This window comes from Rhinopithecus roxellana, chromosome 2, assembly GCF_007565055.1.
Source record: "Rhinopithecus roxellana isolate Shanxi Qingling chromosome 2, ASM756505v1, whole genome shotgun sequence".
Lineage (NCBI taxonomy): Eukaryota > Metazoa > Chordata > Mammalia > Primates > Cercopithecidae > Rhinopithecus > Rhinopithecus roxellana.
The window spans coordinates 30,869,865-30,893,106 of record NC_044550.1 but is presented as its reverse complement, the minus strand read 5'-3'; the positions used below and the strand labels follow the sequence as shown (position 1 = coordinate 30,893,106).

The window sequence follows — 23,242 nt, the reverse complement described above, 5'->3', positions numbered from 1 at the left end:
TGTTAGAAAATTAGATAACTTGAGAACGCATGTGTACCCAGTGAAGTTTAGTTGGAGACATTTTCATTAAAGTTCCTTTTTATGTGCTTAACATTAAAGCATTTTCCATGTCTTTCAAAACTCTTAAAAGCATAGCTTTGTACTGTGAGATCACATTTTATTTTGTGGATGTGCCATAATTTACATGGGAATTTAAAAATTGTGGATACTTTCTTTCCTTTTAGGGTGCTTTCCTTTTTACATTTTTGCTCTAAAATTATATAGAACCATATTATTGAGTAGTAGAATACAAATTCTTCCCGTATAAATTACTCTCTAAAAATTGTTTTTTGCCAGGCATAGTGGCTCACACCTGTAATCCCAACACTTTGTGGGGCCGAAGTGGGAGGACTGCTTGAGCCCAGTAGTTCCAGACCAGCCTTGGCAACATAGTGAGACCCCCATCTCTACAAGAAAAAAAAAGTAGCCAGTTGTGGTGGCACACACTGGTGGTCCCAGCTACTCGGAGGCTGAGGTGGGAGAATCGTGAGTCCAGGAGGTTGAAGCTACAGTGAGTTGCAGTTGCACCACTGCACTCCAGCGTGGGTGACAGAGTGGGACCTTGTTTCAAAAAAAAATTTTTTTTTCTTTGCTCTTTTATTTTACTGTTCATTAAATTTTAAAAAAACATTGTATAAACCAAGCTTGTCCAACCCACAGCCCACAGGCCACATGCAGCCCAGGATGGCTTTGAATGTGGCCCAACACAAATTCATAAGCTTTTTTAAAACTTTATTTATTTATTTATTTATTTTAGATCATCAGTTATTGTTAGTGTTAGTCTATTTCATGTGTGGCCCAGGGAAGCCAAAAATTGGACACCCCTGGTATAAGCTTTACAACAAAGATAGCCTGGTGCATGGAATTATTGAGCAGGAAAGATAACTTGTTTAACAGTTGAGGAAGTTAGGCCCACTGAGATGACACAGTATTCCTGAAGTCTGTTAGTGGGAGGCAGAGTCTTGAGGTTTATGGCTCCCAGTTTAGGATTTTTTTGTTTATGTTACATTATTTATAAAATGGTCAGGTGTTAATAAGAATAAATACAAATATAGGACTGAAAGAAATAGGGAAGTCAAGAGAGAAGGTTACGTTTAAGAAGAAAATGATACTGAACGTGTTTTATATAGATTGTATTTGAGGTGCCGTCAGTCATCAATTGACAGCGTTCCAGGAGGCTGCAAGAATGCCCAGTGTTTCGGTCTGCTCTGTAGTCAGACAAACTTTACCATCTAGTAGTAGTGTAATGTTGGACAAGTTGTTTAACTTTTGAGCCTCAGTTTCCTTATCAGTAAATTTGGTATAATAGCATCATTGGGTTGTAGGGAGGATGAAATGAGTTAATATGTCTGAAAGCACTGTTAGACCAGTGCAGGCATACAGGAAGCATTTGATATACACAACTATCATTATTGTAGATGGCGGGTTTTTTTTTCTAGAGAGAAATCTAGGATATTATAAAGGAGTTTTTTCATCCATGGATTACAAACTCTGGATGTGGCACAAACTGATACTTGCAGTTAAAGAGCCAATGTTTTATAACCCAATAAATAATTATGTTGTGCAATAGAATGGCCTAACTGTATTCTAGGTCTACCTCAAAGCAGTAGCTAAGCTTGGAGATTGAGTTAGTCAGATGGTGCCATTTATTTGGCCTTTTTCTGTGTATGTAAGGGGGAAACAAAAGCAAAAGTTTTGTATTAATACAATTTGATGAGCTAAATAGATTCAAGAATATTTTGAATAGGGATTGGAAATAGAACCGGTTCAGTAAGTGTTTACTGGGGATTGCTATTATGTAGATCAAATATCTTTACACCAAAATAACTCAGGGTATTAGATCAGAGTACCTCTGCCCAAAAATTTATTTACAGATTGTCAGAGGGTAAAAAAGTAGGCAACACTAGAGATTTTATTATAGATGAACTGCTGGGGCTGGCGTGGAAATAATTTCCATAAAGGACAGAGAACACACAGCTTTATCAGATTCACATTTAGTTGAACAGTTCACGAGTTCTATGTTGATTTCCTCAGTATTGTAATTCACGACTCTTTAAAAGCAGAGTCATCAATTATTTTGGTATTCTCCTGAAAGCCAGCACTGTTCTGAGTACCAGGAAATACTAGTGACTGGCTGCAGAAATGTGTGAATATGGGAATATTATTTTCTTAAATAAACTAAAAAGTTAGCTGGAAAACCTGATTTTGTGTTACGTTATAGTTTCCTGGTTAATGTTTTTTGTTGTTGTTCTCAAGTTTATTCTGCTGGTTATTCTGATTAGTTTATTTGAAACATTTTTGTATCATTAAAATAATAAAAATACAGAAATGGGTAAGAAGAAAATAAAACACGCAAGTAGTGTTTTTTTGTTTGTTTGTTTTTGTTTTTGTTTTTAAATTTTCAGCTTTTCATGGGTATACTGGACTCATATAATGAGCACGGGTATAATGAGTACCCACGGGTAGTTTTTCAACCCACACCTCTCATCTCCCAATAGTCTGCAGTGTCTGTTGCTCTCATGTTTATGTCCATGTGTGTTCAATATTTGGCTCCCACATGTTTTCACATGTACTTGGTTTTCTGTTCCTGTGTTAATTCACTTAGGATTATGGCCTCCAGCTTCGTCCATATTGCTGCTCATCAATGGTGGATTGAATAAAGAGATATGGGCACATGTATGCCATAGAATACCATGTAGCCATAAAAAAGAATGAAACTGCGCTGGCCGTGGTGGCTCACGCCTGTAATCCCAGCACTTTGGGAGGCTGAGGCGGGTGGATCACAATGTCAGGAGTTCGAGACCAGCCTGACCAACATAGTGAAACTCTGTCTTTACTAAAAATACAAAAATTAGCTGAGCACGGTAGTGTGTCCCTGTAATCCCAGCTACTGGGGAGGTTGAGGCAGGAGAATCGCTTGAACCCGAAAGGCGGAGGTTGTAGTGAGCTGAGATCGTGCCACTGCACTCCAACCTGGGTGACAGAGACTCCGTCTTCAAAAAACAAAAACAAAAACAAAACAAAAGAATGAAATCATGTCCTTTGCACCGAGCGGTGTTTTCAGAGAAGATTTAAAAATACATAGCATCCCCAGAGTCAATGTTTGGGGCTTCTACTCTCCTATCTTATAATCTCCTTTAAGGAATGAGCCTAATTCAATGGCAATTAACCAGGTCTTTTGCATTTTCCTTGAATGTGTGTCATGTAATAATTGATGTATTTGAAACACAATATACTTCAGCTCCCCTTTCTCAGCCTATCAGAGTATTCTCAGCCAAAGCATGACTTTAGGGTTTGTTTGTTACTTTTTCTAGTGAATTAAAAAGACTTCAGTTGGTTGTCTTTTTGCCTAAAAATTGTATGAAAGTGATATTAATATTTTAAATCTCCAAAAATGTGATAGGTAAACATGCACTGTTGTTTAATTTCACTACTAGTGATCTTGAGCATCTTATCCTATGGTCATTGGCCATGGATATTTCTTCTTCTGCGAATAGTTGGATCCTCTCTATTGTCTATTTTTTTTTTAAGTTGGTTGCTTTGTCTTTCATTAAAATATAATAATATCCTTGCACTTTGATAGACTGAGGTGGGAAGATTGCTTGAGTTCAGGAGTTTGAGACCAGATTGGGCAACATGGAGAAACCCCGTCTCTACAAAAAATATAAAAATTAGCCAGGCGTGGTGGCATGTGCCTGTAGTCTCAGCTACTTGGGAGGCTGAGGTGGGAGGATGACTTGAGCCTGGGAGGCAGAGTTTGCAGTGACCCAAGATTGTGCCACTGGAATCCAGCCTGAGTGACAGAACCAGACCCTGTCTTTAAAAAAACTATCTATCTATCTATCTAGATATCTAGATATATACACAAACATTTATTTAAATAAACTGTAACGTATGTGCATGTGTATGTATATATATAAAATAATTTATTACTATTATTCATTTCTAGGAGGTTTTTTTTGCAAATTGCAAATGTTTCTTCCAGCCTGTTGGTTTGCATTTTGACTCTGATTATGGTGTGTTCTACTGTATGGTAGTTTTCAATTTGTATGTGGTTGAATTTAACTTTTTTAGTTTTTGTTTTCTGACTTCTGGGTTTCCTAAGAATTCTCTCTTACATCCAAGATTATAAGAACTAAGAACTATGTTCCTATATTTTAGTCTAGTAACTTTTTAGTTTTCTTTATTTTCTTTCTTCTTTCCCTCCCTCCTCCTCTCTTTCTCTTTCTTCCTCTTCCTTCTTTCTCCCTCCCTCCTTTCTTTCTTTTCTTTTTTTTCCCCTATATTTAAGCCATCTGAATTTCATCTTTTTATTGAGTTTGGGATCAATTTTATATTCTTCCATATTGGTCCCATGTTTCCTTATAGCACCTAATCATGGCTCAATGAATTATACTCATTGAAATTTTCTTCAATCGATTTTTTTTTTTTTTTTTTTGGTGGCATTTATCTTAGGGCAAAGATCCAAGAAGCCTGTTTATCTGCCTTTCTCTAGAGCTTTCCTATCTGGCTTCTCCATCAGTCATCCTGTCTCCTGTTTTGTCCTTCAACTCTCAGTGATCTCTAAGTCAGTTTCCATATTTGCTTTCATTAATCTCTTTGCTCTAGAGCAGGGGTCTGCAAACTTTTTCCGTAAAGGGCCAGAGAGTACATAGACTTTGCAACTATCCAGCTGGGCCATTGTAGCATGAAAGCAGCCATAGACAATAACTTAGGAATGCGTGTGGCATCGTTCCAATAAAACTTGGTTTCTGGACAGTAAAAATTGGATCTCACTTGATTTTTCACATCACAAATTATGTTCTTATTTTGATTTTTTTCCTGGCATTTATAAAATTTAAAAACCACTCAGCTGACAAGCAATATAAAAACAGATAGCGTGCTGGATTTGGTGCACAGGTCATATTTTGCTGACCTCTCCTCTAGGGCATAGGGCTTCTTCCCTCCTATCCTGTATCTTCCCTGTAAAAAGGAGCCACAGGTCTCAGGCAGGCACACAACTCCAAGCAGTTTTCTTCTTTCAACCAATATTACCATATTCATAAACATATTATAAACAATACATTACAGTTACCCTCCATCCCCAAATTCTGGGAATTATAGCTTTTACATGACTTTTGAATTTCATTTTCTGTGAGTGTTAAACTGCTCCCTTGTTTAATGTATTGTAATCTTTTTTTTTTTTTTTTTTTAAGATGAAGTCGCACTGTGTCACCCAGGCAGGCTGGAGTGCAGTGGTGCAATCTTGGCTCACTGCAACCTCCACCTCCAAGGTTCGAGTGATTTTCCTGACACAGCCTCCCAAGTAGCAGGAATTACAGATGACACCATGCCTAGCTAATTTTTGTACTTTTAGTAGAGACAGGGTTTCACTACATTGACCAGGCTGGTCTCAAACTCCTGACCTCAGGTGATCCAGCCACCTCGGCCTCCCAAAGTGCTGGGATTACAGCTGTGAGCCATGGTGCCCAGCCTACTGTAAGTATTTTATGAACTTTTTTTTTTTTTTCTGGAAGAGGATACTTTTTCTACTATGAGTAATCTTTAAAACAGTTGAACTTTTTTCACAGCCTTGTACACTACTATTGCAAGATCATTTTGGTTTAAAACGTATTTTTCTAGGAACATCAGTGCTTTAATTGCACAAAATGTTTTATTTTGGCACAATAACTTTTTAAAATATAATACTTTATGTGCATTAAAATATTTGAAAATGTTTGCCTCTGATTAGATATATCTCTATCACAGGAAAATCTGAAGTTTAGTGATGCAAGTCAGAGCTTACTTAATAGTCTTCTGGGCCATAACCTTATACTCTGTAATAAAAAATAACACATACATGCATTTGTTCAGTCTCTTATAGGCCATAAATTCTTCCATAAATATTTCTTTGAAATTTACTTTAAAATAAATAAATAAATGAAACAACATTAAAACCAGAAAATGTTAAGATATTGATTGATTCTCCCTTCCTTACCATTCCCCCAACTTTACTTTTTGGGGATGAAGGAAAGCAACAACTATGGTGTTTGTTTAAATACCAAATGGTCTTTATATAAATTGTTTAGCAGTGAAAAATATGTTATTTATCAACTGTCGGGGGTACGTGGGGATTCCTTAACAGTGTCAGAAGAGAGAAGGGAACCAGCATTTATTGAGCTCCTACTTTGCATCAGTGTAATTCCTACAACCCTGCAAGTTAGCCATTATCATCCCTGTATTCAGCTGTCACATCCTAAGCCTGGAAGGTTTTAGTAACTTCCCCAAGGTAGCCCAGCTTGTTGAAGGTAGAGCCCAGATTGGAAGCTCAGAGTCTGTGTCCACATATACTTCTCCACTTCAAAGATTAAGCTTGGAAAAAATAAGTCAGTAATATACAAATATTTATACATGATTAGTGCACTCTTCTGTAGGCATATAGACATACTTCGAAACAACTGAAAACTTTATTTAGAACAATCCTATTAATTGAGCATTTATTGCCTCTTTCCAGAGTAGGCATGACTTTCTGTTCTGTCATTACATTTACCTTAGCAAAACAAACAAATTCACTCACAAAATTGTCATTTTGACAATATCATTTGTGTTAGGATTCCTTTGTGTTAGGACTCCAATCAGCATTTGTGTTAGAATTCCAAATGTTTTCCTCACATTTGTCCTATTAGTTCTAGATATTAGTCTTTAATTTTTGTTGGGGCAGATTGCTCAGAGACCACTGTGTTACAAATATCAGATAGTGATCCAAGTGCCAGGATTCTAAATTTTAAAATGTTAACTCCATGAAAATATTTTGCTTAAGCAATCTTCTTTTCCTCAGCTTCCTCTGTACCTCCTATAATATTCTTTTATCCTTCCTCTTGGCACACTCTTTGAATTTTAAACCGAAGGTGAGTCAGGTGATGATGGAGCATTTCCTAAGCGTTTGCTCTAATGATATTGTTGTTATTATTATTATTATTTTGAGACAGAATCTCTCTCTGTCACCCAGGCTGGAGTGCAGTGGCATGATCACGGGTCACTGCATCCTTGACTTCCTGGGTTCCAGAGATCCTCCCACCTTGGCCTCCCTAGTGGCTGGGACCACAGGTGTGTGCCACCACACCTGGCTAATTGTTGTATGTTTTTGCACAGATGGGGTTTTGCCCTGTTGCTCAGGTTGGTCTCAAACTCCTGAGCTCAAGTAGTCCACCCACCTTGGCTTCCCAAAGTGCTGGGATTACAGGCATGAGCCACTGCGTCCAGCCCTCTAATGATATTAAAACAGGTGTTAACTTTTAGATATTTTTGTTTTCTTAGACATGTTCTTTTAAAAGAAACTTCCTTGTTATCTAGCAGAAATAGTCAATCAGGCTCCTTTTTAGCCACAAAATTGCTATCTAACACTTCACCATTACTGGGGTGTTACAGCCATTTAGCACACTTTTTTTCTTCAATGTATTTTGTTGTAAATTCTCAAGTTATAATGTTATAAGAAAAGAGCAGCTAAAATAATGGGGGAATGGATGCAGTATCATTGTAAAACAAACTAAAAATATAAATGCTATAGTCTAAAAATTAAAAGCCTAAAAGGGACTGAAAATGCAATATCTGAAATTATTAATCACTTTGACAGGTTTGTGATCTTCACTTAAATCTGGGGTTCTAAGAATATGCTATTGCTTTGAATTGTGGGAGAAGTAAATTTACTACAAATAAACTTCAGTAAAGAGATGTTTTTGTTAGAAATAGGCTTGGCTGTCAGGCATGGTGGCTCATACTTGTAATCCCAGAACTTTTGGGAGGTTGAGGTGGGAAGATTGCTTGAATGCAGGAGTTCAAGACCAGGCTGGGCAACATAGTGAGACCCCATGTCTACAAAAAATAAAACATTCACTGGCACGGTGGTATGCACTTGTAGTCCCAGATATTGAAAAGGCTGAGATGGGAGGATCACTTGAGCCCAGGAGGTCAAGGCTGCCTTAAGCCATGATCACACCACTGCACTCCAGCCGAGGCAACAGAGTGAGACCCTGTCTCAAAACAACAACAACATAAAAAAAGAAATAGGTTTGGCTGTGAGTAACAAAGAACTGAAAATAACAGCAGTTTAAACACGTTTAGAGTCGAGTTTATTTTATGTTTAGGAAAAGAGACTAGAGGTAGCCAGCTCAAAAATAGTTTGGTGGTTCCGCAATCATTAGGGCCCTGGATATCTCTTGTTTGCACTTCTGTCATCCTTAATATGGGATCCTGTGGCCCAAGATAACTTGTTAGGCTGCAGTCATCCTTGCAGTCAGGAGGAGGAAGTGGCACAAAGATACTTCTACAAGCAATACATGGTACTTCCGCCTAAATATCACTGGTCAGAACTTATGGCTGGGTGCGGTGGTTCACACCTGGAATCCCAGCACTTTTGGAGGCTGCAGTGGGAAGATTGCTTGAGACCAGGATTTCAAGACTAGCCTGGGTAACATACTGAAACCCCACCACTTCAAAATAAAAAATAAAAATAAAATTAGCCAGGTGTGGTGGCATACACCTGTATTCCTAGCAACTCAAAAGTCTGTGGTGAGAGGATTGCTTAAGCCTAGGAGTTAAAGGTTGCAGTGAGCTATGGTCATGCCGCTGCACTCCAGCCTGGGCGACAGAGTGTGACTATGACTCAAACAAAACAAAAACAAAAACAAAACTTAGGTGTCTAAAATGGGAGCACAGTTTTATTTGGGGATGATGAAAAAGTTCTGGAGATGGATGGTGGAGATATTATAAAATAATCTGAAAGTGCTTAATGCACTATAAACCAAAAATGTTTTAAATGGTAAACTTTATGTTATGTTTATTTTACCACAAACAAACAAACATAGTCATCAAGAAGGAGGGGAGGCCAAAATGTGATCTTTATTTTGGATAGCCATTTTCCTCCTAAAAATCTGAGGTTCAATTACTAACGAAGAAAAGGAGGTTAAATATTGGGGAGTACCTAGCTTTGAAACACATGTAATAGCTGAAAATATAAAGGACAACAAACAAATGTACAAAAAAAGAAATACAGAAAGTCATACATAACTTATGAAGTGAATTAATAAGTGGGCATTAATAATAACACTTTTACTAGGGACAAAAAAAAGTAAAAGACCAATCTTTGGTATCTAATCCAGAATCCTTATATTCTTCTATTTGTTCAGTGGCATTGCCAAAGCATGGCATCAGGCATATTTTGGGGAAGGGTCTGGCCCAGTTATGTTGGATGAAGTACGCTGCACTGGGAATGAGCTTTCAATTGAGCAATGTCCAAAGAGCTCCTGGGGAGAGCATAACTGTGGCCATAAAGAAGATGCTGGAGTGTCCTGTACCCCTCTAACAGGTAAGGATTTTACTCCATTAATATACCAATTCTTGCCTCCAGTACCACGTGGGCCTGCCACAGCTTCCCTTCTCCTTAATTTCAACATTACCAAATGAGCATTCAAATAAATGCACCAAATAAAACAAACAAAAAGAATGCAAACTATATTAAAATACCATTTTTGTATTCATAGTTACTCCTATATTTTTCAATTTAAGGCAATATAGTCTTGTAAAGCTAGATCAGAAAATAGGACTTTGTTGCAGTATATAGTACCCACTAGTCAAAATCAGTGTGCAGTGATACATTCCAGATATTAGGTGTAATAATTCCATCTTTAGTCCATTCACCTGTTAACGTTTCTTGACTCAGAATGTGTTTAGAACTGGTATTGATGCAATTGTTGATTAAAGCACACTGTGAAAGAAACCAAGTTAACTTTGCTGTGCACAATTTTCAGGCTATTCCAAATGACAGCCTGCCTGTCAAAATGTGTCATGTGTTTTAAGAAGGGCATATGTGAGTACAAACTGGTGTGCATGTATGTTAAAGTTACATGTTTAGGGAGAAGAAGAAGGAAATGGACAAGGCAAGAGAAGTTGACTCATCAGAAACGATTTAGTAAAAAGAACTTGAAGAAAAAAATGGTTTGTTTACATATTTCTTTAGTGAAAATCAATAACTTGTTAGAATCTATGAAATACCAGATTTATATCTTTCTTTTGACATACTTCTATACATGCAGTGTTTTTATTAGCAGATTAACACATTAATACACCATAGAAATATATTTACACCAGATTTTTAGCCAGAGCACTTCGTTTTTTTGAACTGCCATTTTCCCCTCCTTCAAATGGGGATAGTCTTGTAACATTGCTGTGATGCTCAGATGAGATAATACATGTCTTAATGCTTTGCAGACAGTAAAGTGTTATATTAATAAATGGTTTGTTGCTCAGAGACCTTTACTTTAAAAGATCCCTGAGATTCATGAAAAGTATGACCCTTACCCAAGATTATTTGTATGTTTCATTGAGAGTTTTTGGATTATTTTGGATGGAAATGGCTTTTAAATCTACTTTTTTGGAGTTAAATTTATTATACTATTTATCTGCTTAGCTCTTTATAGAATTATAGGCAAATTAATTATTATTTGAGTTAATAAGATTCAAATTCAGATCTGTATTATCAATAAAAGAACAAAGGCGAGACATATCTTCCAGTTTTTATCATTCATGAATGCGTAATGAATAATATATGCATTGACATGACAGACTGTCTTTTATCCAGAATAGTTTTTTCTGTCATCCTGTTTCAATGTTTTTTTCATTTGCAGCTAAAATTCTGAGCTATTTACAAGTTACTGTATTTTCTTTTTAAATTTAAATGACATGTATTGCTCCAACTTGAGACTAAAGTTATAGGAAATTTACCAAATATTACTTAATCTAGAGAAATCTAAATAGATACTTTGGAATTATATCAGGATATATTTTTCTACATAGAGAATAGGAGTACCAATAAAAAGGAAAGAAAAATATATATGCATATATGCATATGCATATATATCCATATATATATGCATATATATTTTTATAGGCATATATTTTTAAAGGCATATATGTATATATATATTTTTTCCCCCTGAGATGGAGTCTTGCTTTGTTGCCCAGACTGGAGGGCAGTGGTGCAGTCTCAGCTCACTATAACCTCTGCCTCCTGGGCTCAAGCGATTTTCCTGCCTCAGCCTCCCAAGTAGCTGGGATTACAGGCATGTGCCACCACACCCAGCTGGAAAGAGTATTTTATTAGGACAGAAATGTGTTATGTCAAACTTCAGAAACAATGCAATAACCTCAGAGGGTCATTTAGCACAGATTTAGTATAAATTTAGCAAAAGGTCTAGAGCAAGGACTGAATATGGTGATATTTCTTATGAAATACAAATGTTTTGCCTTTTTCTGAAAGTTGATTTGCTTAGTCTCTGTGTCTCCTCCTTATCACAGATGGGGTCATCAGACTTGCAGGTGGGAAAGGCAGCCATGAGGGTCGCTTGGAGGTGTATTACAGAGGCCAGTGGGGTACTGTCTGTGATGATGGCTGGACTGAGCTGAATACATACGTGGTTTGTCGACAGTTGGGATTTAAGTAAGGTTCATTAATGTAAAGGCAGTTAAATGCCAGATTATATTGTTAAAAGTCTAATTATGTTAATCCCTACTTGTAATTTTTATAATAATAAAAATACATGTTCTCTCTTAGCTGTGTATGGAAGTACAACAATGAAAAATAATGACATTTTCTAAGATGATGAATAACCACCTCTTGCTGTTTATTTCATTTACCTTTCCTGCCATGACCCCTCTTCTTGGATAATTAGTTGAAGCCGGGGTGACCTCTAAGTCCCCTTGTGTCTGTTCAAGTAAGACTTTGAATGCTCATTTTTATTCTGACACGTCATTACTATTGGGTGTTTTTAGTTTTGACATCATTGTCTAAAATTGCAGAGAAGTCCAGTGTCAAATGCTTTGGTATCACATTATTCTCTTTCTCAGAATGTGATGATAATTATCACTTTTATTTGAGAAAAACAGCCCTCTTGTTAGGAGATGACCTTTAGAACTTGCTTTTGACCTCACTCTCTTAAAAGCTGAGTATCACACTTTGGAACATATATTTTATGTCACGCACATAATGCATTCCATAGTAAAGACTTAAGTTGGTCGAAGTAACCGCAAATGATGCTTTTGAGTTAAATATTTGAATGAAAGCTATGAATGCCCATTCTTTCTTGTTTTCCATATTTCTCTGTCATGCTTGAAGTAATCGTCTTATGCTTAAAAAAACTGGCAAAATTATTTCATTTTAGCTTGATTAGAGCTGATTGCAGATATTCACTACACTTTAAAACCATACCTTCATTCAAGCTAGGCAAAGTCATGTTAAACATATATTTTAAAATTTATAAAAGTAATGTAAAATCATTGGAAAATGATGAAAATAAAAAACTCCCTTATTTTTTATCCTTATGCTATCATTATAATTTGGGTACATAACTTCATATCAGCTCTAGTAATGGACATGTAATTTTTGTCCACATTTTTAACCTTATATTGCTATAGTCACAATTTTTAATAACAGTATCCATCAAATTTTCATACTCTAATTTACTTAATATTAGGTTAGCTTAATTTTTCCTATGATAAGTAATGCTGTCATGAAGATACAATATTCATATAATTTCCCTCTATTTTGTCTTTTCTTGGGCAGAGAAGTTACTGTAATTGTTGGGTAAAACGGTATAACAGCCAAATAAATACAATATACTGACAATTGATAAGAATTACTTAATAATTATCACTTTATATTTAAGTGAATCTCTGTTAGACTGCCAACTATACTCTGTTTTCACAGATTTAGAGAGATTCATAAAATCATGTTATTTCTATTTATTTTCACATTTGGAGAGATTCATAATTCCTGCTATTTCTATTTTTCACATTTTTTTCCTTATTAATGAAAACACTTGACACTGATTTTTTCTTCATATTTTATTTTGTTTCACAAATCTATGCAGAGTATTCACATTACTTTTAAAAATGTTCCCAATAATGTGTGTAAAAAGCTCTAAATGATTGTGTTAGAAGGCGGTCAAAGCATGTGCTACATTTGTTTCTAGTTTACAGAGGAATGTTTGAAAGAGAATATTCTTTTGTAATGAGAAAAAGTAAACTTTGGGTTTCTTTGTATAAATGCAATTCCAAAGTAAAATGACTTCCTGTTATCTGTTACGTAGTTGCTATGGACAGATGATAATCTAATGTATTTCGTAAAAAAAATGGTCTATAAGTTAAAAGTGAACAATATGCGATTTAGGCTTATTACTTTTCTAGCCAAGGCTTGATTAGTCAGCAGTAGAAGGAAGAAAAGCCATAGAATGATTAAAAAGCTTCATTGTTTTAATTTATTAAAATATTCATTTTGTCAAATAAATTTAATAAATACTTGCATAGAAAAAAATGAAGAAAATTCATATCCGATAGATCTCTTCATATTCTTAGTACAGAAATAATAAAAAATCAAGTAAGGGAATTATTATTATGAGTAAGAGTTGGATCTTATGGACTGTTAGAACTGAAAGACATCTTAAAGATTTGTAAGCTCAGTGACTTCTGGAGGTTTGGATTTTATGGAACAAAAGGAAATAAAATTGGGAAGATGAAAGAAGGTGCAGATTTACTTAATTTCTAAGTTAAAAAAATTTTTTCAGGTCTCTCCTATTTCTGCAGCGTATATGTTTATTATACATTTAGGTTTTGTTTCTGTAGTGCAGTGTTACAAATAAACTCAATTGAAACACAAATATAATTGATAAAAATTTTTAAGGTTCAATTTGTATACCTTATGAAAAGCTAAGAATATTATAATTCTGATTTTGATGGGCTGAAATCTAAATTTAATCATAGATTAGGTATAGTGCTTGAGCAATCAGTGAACGAATCCACCCTTTTCATTTTGAAAGAGAGAAAACCAAAGAAAAGCTGCTGAAATCAAATGAGTTAGACGGAGCATCAGAAGCAAAACGAGACAAGTGTTCTCACTTTCTGGTCACAGTTTCTGTGGTCAGGAATTTGAGATTAATCTCTTTGCATTCTCTCTGATTGGTTTTGTAGACAAAACACAAGAATGAATGGGGAAAAAGTATTAATTTCTCATTTGTTATTCATTGAAATAATCAAACATTTGTAAGGTGATTAAAACATGTGATGGAGCAAACATAGCTCTAAACTGAGTCCCCAAGGTAGGAGAAAGAACAGATACTTATCCTCTGAAGTCATGTCACTGAACTAGGTTGCCTGTGTTAAATGTTTTGTGGTTCCCTGTTCTACACACAGTGTTTATTTAATTGTCGCAGATATGGTAAACAAGCATCTGCCAACCATTTTGAAGAAAGCACAGGGCCCATATGGTTGGATGATGTCAGCTGCTCAGGAAAGGAAACCAGATTTCTTCAGTGTTCCAGGCGACAGTGGGGACGGCATGACTGCAGCCACCGCGAAGATGTTAGCATTGCCTGCTACCCTGGCAGCGAGGGACACAGGCTCTCTCTGGGTGAGGACTGACTGCAGCTCTCAAGTTTCCATCATTCAGTAGCCATTGTACTTCTAACCGCTGGCCTTGAATGTGAAGTGTTTCTCATCTTTGGCTTTTTGGGGGGTCTATTTCCCATAACTGTCTAATTTTCAGTAATTTTTATGCAGAGAAAAATAATCTTTTGAGTCTCTACACCAACATTATGAACTTTCTACCCCTAAGTTGTTTTTCTTTACTTAGAAAATTAAGTTTCTCACTAAAAATGCTTACAATCATCTGTATCTGAAAAATGGAATAAAGAAGCTGCAGTATCTATTCCCCTTACTCCTTGATCACTTATTCTGATTTTCATTTACCTTGAATTCTAGTGAGCTATTTGGGACAGGATTTAAAATAAGAATATTCTCCTCTCCCTGTCTCATGGTTCATTTCTTCCCTAGTCCTTGTCATTCATTGGTCACCAACCATTCATTGCTCTTTTAAGTTTCTCAGTGGTCTTCTAAGTGAATTAATTAAAGTTAATAGCTCACCCATCTTTCTAATGTAACTTATTATTTTAGAAACCCATCAGGGATCTCTGTTACTCTTCATTTATATTTTTTTAGACTTGTTGGATAAAAGGTAACTAGCTCCTCTAACTGTATTGAAACAATTATGGATAAAGATCCTCTTGAGAGTAGAGAGCAATTAAACATTCTTGATAAATTTCTTAATGTCTGGTGAGGAGGGCAGAATATAGATGAATCAAAAATACAGAGGGAAATATTCAAAATACTTTGTAGTATGCTATCACAGCTTTATTTATGTGTATGTGTGAGAGAGAGTGAGTGTGTGTATGTGAATAGATGTTAAAATAGCCTTAGGTGGTCTTTACTTTTAACCTTGGATTGAGTCAATTCCTTTATATTCTCCTGTTTGGAGACTGTGAAGCTGAAATCTTCATATTACAAAACAACAAAACTTTTTGAATCTCAGAGTATTAACCATATTACACACTTTAAATTTGTCAAAGTCTGTGGCTGATTCCTCATTGTACTCTACACTGTGAAAGCTTGGTGACACTGCATTAATCTAGCATTATACCAAGTAGAAATACATGTTTTTATTCCATCCCTTTCAGGCTATATTTCCATTTTTCTTTCTTTTCATTTTGTTTTCTTTTTCCCTTGCCCCTTCTTCTTATGAAAAATTTATGATCCTCCCAGGATTATGTGGTGGATGATTACATGTGGTTGAGGGAGATAGAACTTGTTTGCTGGAAATGGATTCTCTCAGCCCCAGATAGCAGGTGTTGGAATCATGGGATGATCTACGCAAATATGCTCTGTGAGCCACCAGTGACGAAATACTATGTGACCTGAGTTCTCTGTAGGCCTGTGTTGTTAAATACATCATATAGTTGGAATAACAAATCTTTTCAGTTCCCTTGAAAATCTTTTTAATTCTAGGACTCTAGATGTGTTTTTTCAAAATTTAAAAACCCGAGGGTGATAATTATTAATAAAACATATGATCATTATTATGAATCTCTTCGGTTCTAATCTCAGTAATGTGTCTATTAACTAAAGTCGTTTGTCTGAAGAACATTATGTCTGAGGCAAATATCCTTTTGGGATAGAATCATGTTACTATTTGTTCATTCATAGATCATTGCTTCCACCTATTAAAAACTACTATATATTTAAAAGAGAAGCTTAGAGAAGGAGATAATGGAATAACGATATAAATAACAGCATTTAGGAAACAATGGAGATTTTTTACTTCTTTGGCACTGCAATGATGAGCTCTTGGACTATTGCTATTTTCAGCTATTTGAAGGCTAATTTCTGGACCTTAACCTTATATGTCAAGGGAAACTTTTCTCAAAATTAGTTACAGCCCTGTAGATACTCTTTTGGGTCTGTGGTGGGTGGAATGCTCAAAAGTAGTATTCTAGGTTAGTAAAAGTAATTCTAGTAAGAATGCAGTTGCTGCCTATGTGAGTTGGGAGAAATTTCTGGGATGGTAAAAATATGGATTTCTCATTTTAATATTACATTAATTCTAAAGTTCAGAGTATTAAGTCCTGGCAAAGATTTCTTTCCCAGTGAGGTTGTTGCCTCTTACTCAATTTTACAGTATAAAATTAGGCTTAATTACATTAATTAATTAATTAATTAATTAATTGAGACTGAGTCTCACTCTGTCACCCAGGCTGGAGTGCAATGGCGCAATCTCAGCTCACTGCAACCTCCACCCCCTAGGTTCAAGCAATTCTCGTGCCTCAGCCTCCCGAGTAACTGGGATTACAGGCACCTGCCACCACGCCCGGCTAATATTTGTGTTTTTAGTAGAGATGGGGTTTTGCCATGTTGGCCAGGCTGGCCCCGAACTCCTGACCTCAGGTGATCTGCTTGCCTTGGCCCCCAAAGTGCTGGGATTACAGGCGTGAGCCACTGAGCCCAGCCTAAAATTAGGCTTTTAATGTGTATGTATGCATGGTAGAATTTATCTTTTTTCTAACAGACAGTATTATTTTCTAAAAATAATGTATTATGTTACAGGAAAAATTGAAGAAAACTACTGAAAGTCAATTTGAGATATATTTTAAAGATAACTGTATACCTATAGGATTGTTTAGGTTTCCCAAAAATTTTATCTATTTAAGATTTTAGAAATAAAACATGTTATGTATTATTATTTCCATAACAACACAAACTTAATAGTGACAACGTATGGATGGCATGACTTTTGTCATCCAATTTCCCTTCAAGAATTAAGAATTTTTTTCTTTTTTTTTTTTATTATACTTTAAGTTCTAGGGTACATGTGCATAACGTGCAGGTTTGTTACATATGTATACTTGTGCCATGTTGGTGTGCTGCACCCATCAACTCATCAGCACCCATCAATTCATCATTTATATCATGTATAACTCCCAATGCAATCCCTCCCCGCTCCCCCCTCCCCATGATAGGCCCCAGTGCGTGATGTTCCCCTTCCCGAGTCCAAGTGATCTCATTGTTCAGTTCCCACCTATGAGTGAGAACATGCGGTGTTTGGTTTTCTCTTCTTGTGATAGTTTGCTAAGAATGATGGTTTCCAGCTGCATCCATGTCCCTACAAAGGACGCAAACTCATCCTTTTTTATGGCTGCATAGTATTCCATGGTGTATATGTGCCACATTTTCTTAATCCAGTCTGTCACAGATGGACATTTGGGTTGATTCCAAGTCTTTGCTATTGTGAATAGTGCCGCAATAAACATACGTGTGCATGTGTCTTTGTAGTAGAATAATTTATAATCCTTTGGATATATACCCAGTAGTGGGATGGTTGGGTCATATGGTACATCTAGTTCTAGATCCTTGAGGAATCGCCATACTGTTTTCCATAATGGTTGAACTAGTTTACAATCCCACCAACAGTGTAGAAGTGTTCCTATTTCTCCACATCCTCTCCAACACCTGTTGTTTCCTGACTTTTTAATGATTGCCATTTTAACTGGTGTGAGATGGTATCTCATTGTGGTTTTGATTTGCATTTCTCTGATGGCGAGTGATGATGAGCATTTTTTCATGTGTCTGTTGGCTGTATGAATGTCTTCTTTTGAGAAATGTCTGTTCATATCCTTTGCCCACTTTTTGATGGGGTTGTTTGTTTTTTTCTTGTATATTTGTTTGAGTTCTTTGTAGATTCTGGATATTAGCCCTTTGTCAGATGAGTAGAATTTAATGATTTTGTAGAATGAATGGCTAAAATTAGGTTCAGAAATATTGTATGCATTATTTTTACAAAGCCATGCAAGTTAGACTTTAGAAAAAGTTTATCATTTGTATTTTCAGAGTGTATGAAAAAGTGCCTATAAAACTACCAGAATGGAACGTGTAGATCTAATTTCACGTGCAAATGTTTTCTTAATTTTGAACCAAATATCCAAAAATGTAAAAAGTGAAAACTTTAAGAAAAGAATTTCATTTGTTTGATTTTGGTATCTGAGGATCACTTTTTCACTTTCCTTTCTTGGAAAGAACTCCCAAATTTCAGATATATTAATAAGAAATATGAAGTTTCAATATTGTGTTTTATGACATAGCTAAAACTCCAGGTTTTTATTCAGCTAATAGTGAGAAGTGCATACACTCCATAAACATTTGTTGAGTTTGATTTTGCTATGTGATTCTGCTATATACTGCCTGTCCCATGAAGTGAACATGATTAGGGATAGACACTGGGGAGCCAGCAACTCTTGGGGCAACACAGAAGGATGGAGAAGTAAAAAATGGTCAGAAGAATAAAAATAGAATGTGTCCATCTTGCTAACAATATTTTCTTTTAGTTAACCAATGTTGATTTAGTAACTTCACATATTGGTTTAAACACAAATTAAATAATATATTGTCCATTACCTGCAGACTTCTACCTCCTTAGTTCTGCTGATAATTTTACCATGCTTTATTGTATTCCCTAAATCCTTACCAGTAAATCTTGGCCCTGAAGCTCGAGACCCTTCTAGTAACTAGGTAATCAGATGTGTGAGTGTTAGCTTGCTTGGGTTGCTATAACAAAGTTCTACAGAGGTGGCTTAAACACAGATATTTATTGTTTCACAGTTCTGGGGGCTAGGAGTCCACAATCAAAAGTCAGTAGGGTTCACTCCTTCAGAAAGAACTGTGAGGGAATGGCTGTGTGAGAGAGAGATGCTCCAGGCCTCTCTCCTTAGCTTGTATATGGCAGTCCTCTCCCATGTCTCTTCACATCATCCTCTTCATGTCCAAATTTCTCCATTTTATGGGAATACCAGCATATCTGATTAGGGCCCACCCTAATGACCTCACAATTCAACCCATGCAAGTCACAGTGAGGAGTTTCAATTCAACATCATAATTATTGATGTGGTGATACGTCACACAAATCCCTTCATTTGTATTAACTTAGATAAATCTTAATTTGCTAGAGTTCAGTTTCTCAACTTTTAAGTCAGTAATTTTTGTGACTTAATTCTTTCCCTTAAAATCAATAGAAAGCCTGAGATGGAAATTGTCCCTATTTACTGCTTTTTTTTTTTTCTTTTTCTTTCTTTTTTTGCCTCCTCCAGCATTAGACTTCAATCAAGTTACCCAACTATGAATGCCAAGGTTGTGTCTGTTTCTATCTTTCTAAAAATCTTGGCTTTGGAGTATAAACTTCTAGCTCTGTTCACGGATAAATGAACAGACATGAAGCAAAAACAACCTCAAGTTAATGTTCTTTTACTATTTAGAAGTAAGGTGTAATAAAGTAATTCACGATTTTATAATGCTATTCATTCATTCAACAAACAGCGATTGCATATCCTCTATATGCCAGGCACTGTTCCACAGTCTGGGGATACAAGGTTGAGCAAGGTGAGCACTTTGAATTCAAGGCTGCAAGAGACACTGCGAAAGTGAATACAATTTTTATTGATATATCTTCTCTCTCTCAAAACAAGTATTTCCCATCTGATTTTATAGCTGATTTAAAAAGAACAATTGTATTTTGTAGAGTTGCTCATGCTTTAGCATCAGTTTGCTGGTTTGGGCTGTTCTAATACTTTTGAATCGTGACTTAGGTTTTCCTGTCAGACTGATGGATGGAGAAAATAAGAAAGAAGGACGAGTGGAAGTTTTTATCAATGGCCAGTGGGGAACAATCTGTGATGATGGATGGACTGATAAGGATGCAGCTGTGATCTGTCGTCAGCTTGGCTATAAGTAAGGAAAACCTAATTATTTGGGATGGTTACTGATGATCATATCTGAATTTTTAAATGCTTATTTTAATGAGTTACCTCTTACTTAAAACGAGCTTCTGTCATTCATTTGAAAATAGTGGCCACATATTGTTTTGATCCAGAATTAAAAAGAAGTAATAAGTAGATCCTATTCATTTTTCTGTCTTCTCACAAGAAATATTATGTCACATAAGAAATGTAGCTTTTTGTCTAATAACAAAATCGTCTAATAACTCTGACTAGTCATAATACTGCTTGTATCAGCTTCTCTCAATTAACCTTTTCTCTGTGATAAATGTTTCAACACTATAGCCTTTTAAGGGACTCTAGAGTTATTGAAATTATTGTTGGTTCCCATTTTTCTTGGTAGTTATAAAGTCACTGTGGACACGGAATTAGCAAATGCTGAGCCATTGCTCCTAGAGCTGAGGTCACTGCTCTCCCTTCTTGTTTCAGCTTTCATACTTGTAAACAGTTGTCCTTATTTACGGTCTGTGTGGTGCCAATTTTTTTTTTTTTTTTTTTTTTTTTTTTTTTTTTTTTTTTTTGCATTTCTGTGCTTTCTTTACTGATGACTTCACTGTTTAAAATGGTCCCCATTTGTAGTACCAAAGTGCTGTGTAGTGTTCTTAAGTGCAGAAAGGCTGTGATGTGACTTTGAGAGAAAATGCATGCATTAGATAAAAAAGAAGGCAGATCATCTCCTGTTGGTTAGACCTCAGCTGGGTAATTTAAAATTTTACTTGGTTCTGCATATGTCATGAATGACTGTGAAAGCACCCTAAGTAATGATTTTGAAGTAACAAAAATATGGAAAATGTTATAATGCAGAGGGTTATACATTTAAGATAATATATATAAATTGCCTAGCTCAGAGTAGATTACTAATAGTAATTTGGATTTAAAAATATATCCTTAATTGTATATCTGTGTGCATCTTAAATATTGAACAGTTCATATGATTATTTTCTATAAATAATACACGTTTATTTTAAAAAGCATTTCTGTTTCAATAAAAGTTAAAATGTTAGGGGTAAACTTCAGCTGTGATCTGTCATCAGCTTGGCTATAAGTAAGGAAAACCTAATTATTTGGGATGGTTACTGATGATCATATCTGAATTTTTAAATGCTTATTCTAAAGAGTTACTTCTTACTTAAGTAACTTAAGTAAAGTTAAAACGAGCTTCTGTCATTCATTTGAAAATACTGGCCACATATTGATTTGATTTGATTGTTTCTGGTTACTCGATACTACTTCAATTTATGGCACAGTTTTGGACCCAGTTGTAATTCCAGTTGTCCTACAGCAAATTAATCCTTCATTTGTGATATAAATTTTCAATTTTCAGAATATGGGACAGTAAAATAGGGAAAGTCTACATTAGATGTGAAAGTGAATTTAGTCAGTGATTAATTTTAAATTTATTTTGCTCACTGTGTTTCTATCACTCCTTTTTCCATTTGAAAAAAAATTATTCTTGTTCTTGTATTACATTACATTCCCAATACATTTCCTCACCCCAAATCAGCCATTAAAAGATACTGCTCTTTGAGACTGGTTTCTTGGCCGTATTTTAATTTTATTATTTTGGTGGAGGTGATCCAAGAAGCCTAGTATTACCTTTGGAAATACAAAGGGAAGGATTGGCACCAAAGTTGATCTTCAAATTGTGTGTCTCAGCTAAGTTTAAGGAGAGAAAAATATCCTAAGTGTGTTCATCAAGCATCATCAATACACACATAATTGTGTGTTATTACTTGAATTTCTTTCTAAATTGTTGATTGCTTTTTATTTATCATCATTGATATAGTTTGGATATTTGTCCCCACCCAAATCTCATGTTGAGATGTAATCCATAATATTGGAGGTGGGATCTGGTGGGAGGTGTTTGGATCATGGGGGCAGATCCCTCATGAATGGCTTAGGCCATCCCGTTGCTGATAAATGAGCTTATGCCCTGAGTTCACATGAGATCTGGTTGTTTAAAAGTGTATGGCACCCTTCCACCCTGGTTTCTGCTGCTACTTTTGCTGTGTGACTTGCCTGTTCCCCCTTCACTTTCTGCCATGATTGAAAACTCCCTGGGCTTCAGCAGAAGCCAAGCAGATGCCAGCACCAAGCTTCCTGTAAAGCCTGTAGAGCTGTGAGCCAATTAAACCTCTCTTCTTTATAAATTACCCAGTCACAGGTATTTCTTTATAGCAATGGAAGAATGGCCTACCATAATCATTTAGTCCATTTAACATTTAACTCAAAAGTGAATTTAGCCTCATGTTAGGATGGCTATGATCAAAACAACAAAGAGTAACAACTGTTAGTAAGGATGTGGAGAAACTGGAACCCTTATACACTGTTGGTGGGAATGTAGAATGGTACAGCCACCGTGGGACATAATATGGAAACAGTATGGAAAATAGTTCCTTAAAAAGCTAAAAGTAGAACTACCATATGATCTAGATATCCCATTTTTGAGTATATGGCCAAAATAATTGAAATTAGGACATCAAAGAAATATCTGCACTCCCATGTTCAATGCAGCATTATTTGCAATAGCCAAGATATGGAAACAGCCTAAATGAGTGGATGAAGAAAACGTGGTATGCATATATATACAGTTACTGAAAGACAAATACTACATGATTCCACTTATATGAGACATCTAAAATAGTCAAACTTATGGAAGCAGAAATAGAATGGTGGTTATCAGGGGTTGGGAGGAGAAGAAAATGGGAAATTATTTTTCAATGGGTATAAAGTTTCTGTCATGCAAGATGAATAAGTTCTAAAGATCTGCTGTACAGTATAGTACTTATAGTTAACAATATGGTACTATATACTTCAAAATATAGTGAGGGTATAGATCTTGTGTTCTTAACAAAACCAAATGAAAACTGAAACAGAACATAAAGAACAAAACAAACAAACCTCAGAAAAGAACACAAGGAAATTTTTGGAGGTGAAGGATATATTTAGCACCTTGGTTGTGGTAATGGTATCACAGATATATGCATATGTCCAAACTGATGAAGATTTTTTTATATCAATTA

General features: G+C 35.7%; 1 protein-coding gene across 1 annotated transcript in view; it reads left to right on the top strand.

The window, feature by feature from the left end:
• Positions 1-23,242, top strand: part of PRSS12 (serine protease 12) — a 70,117-nt gene that overhangs the window by 26,097 nt on the left and 20,778 nt on the right. The window contains exons 5-8 of the mRNA XM_010364854.2: positions 9,204-9,382; positions 11,371-11,512; positions 14,280-14,476; positions 20,031-20,172. Coding sequence (XP_010363156.2) covers positions 9,204-9,382; positions 11,371-11,512; positions 14,280-14,476; positions 20,031-20,172 — 660 coding nt within the window. The remainder of the gene's footprint in view (positions 1-9,203; positions 9,383-11,370; positions 11,513-14,279; positions 14,477-20,030; positions 20,173-23,242) is intronic.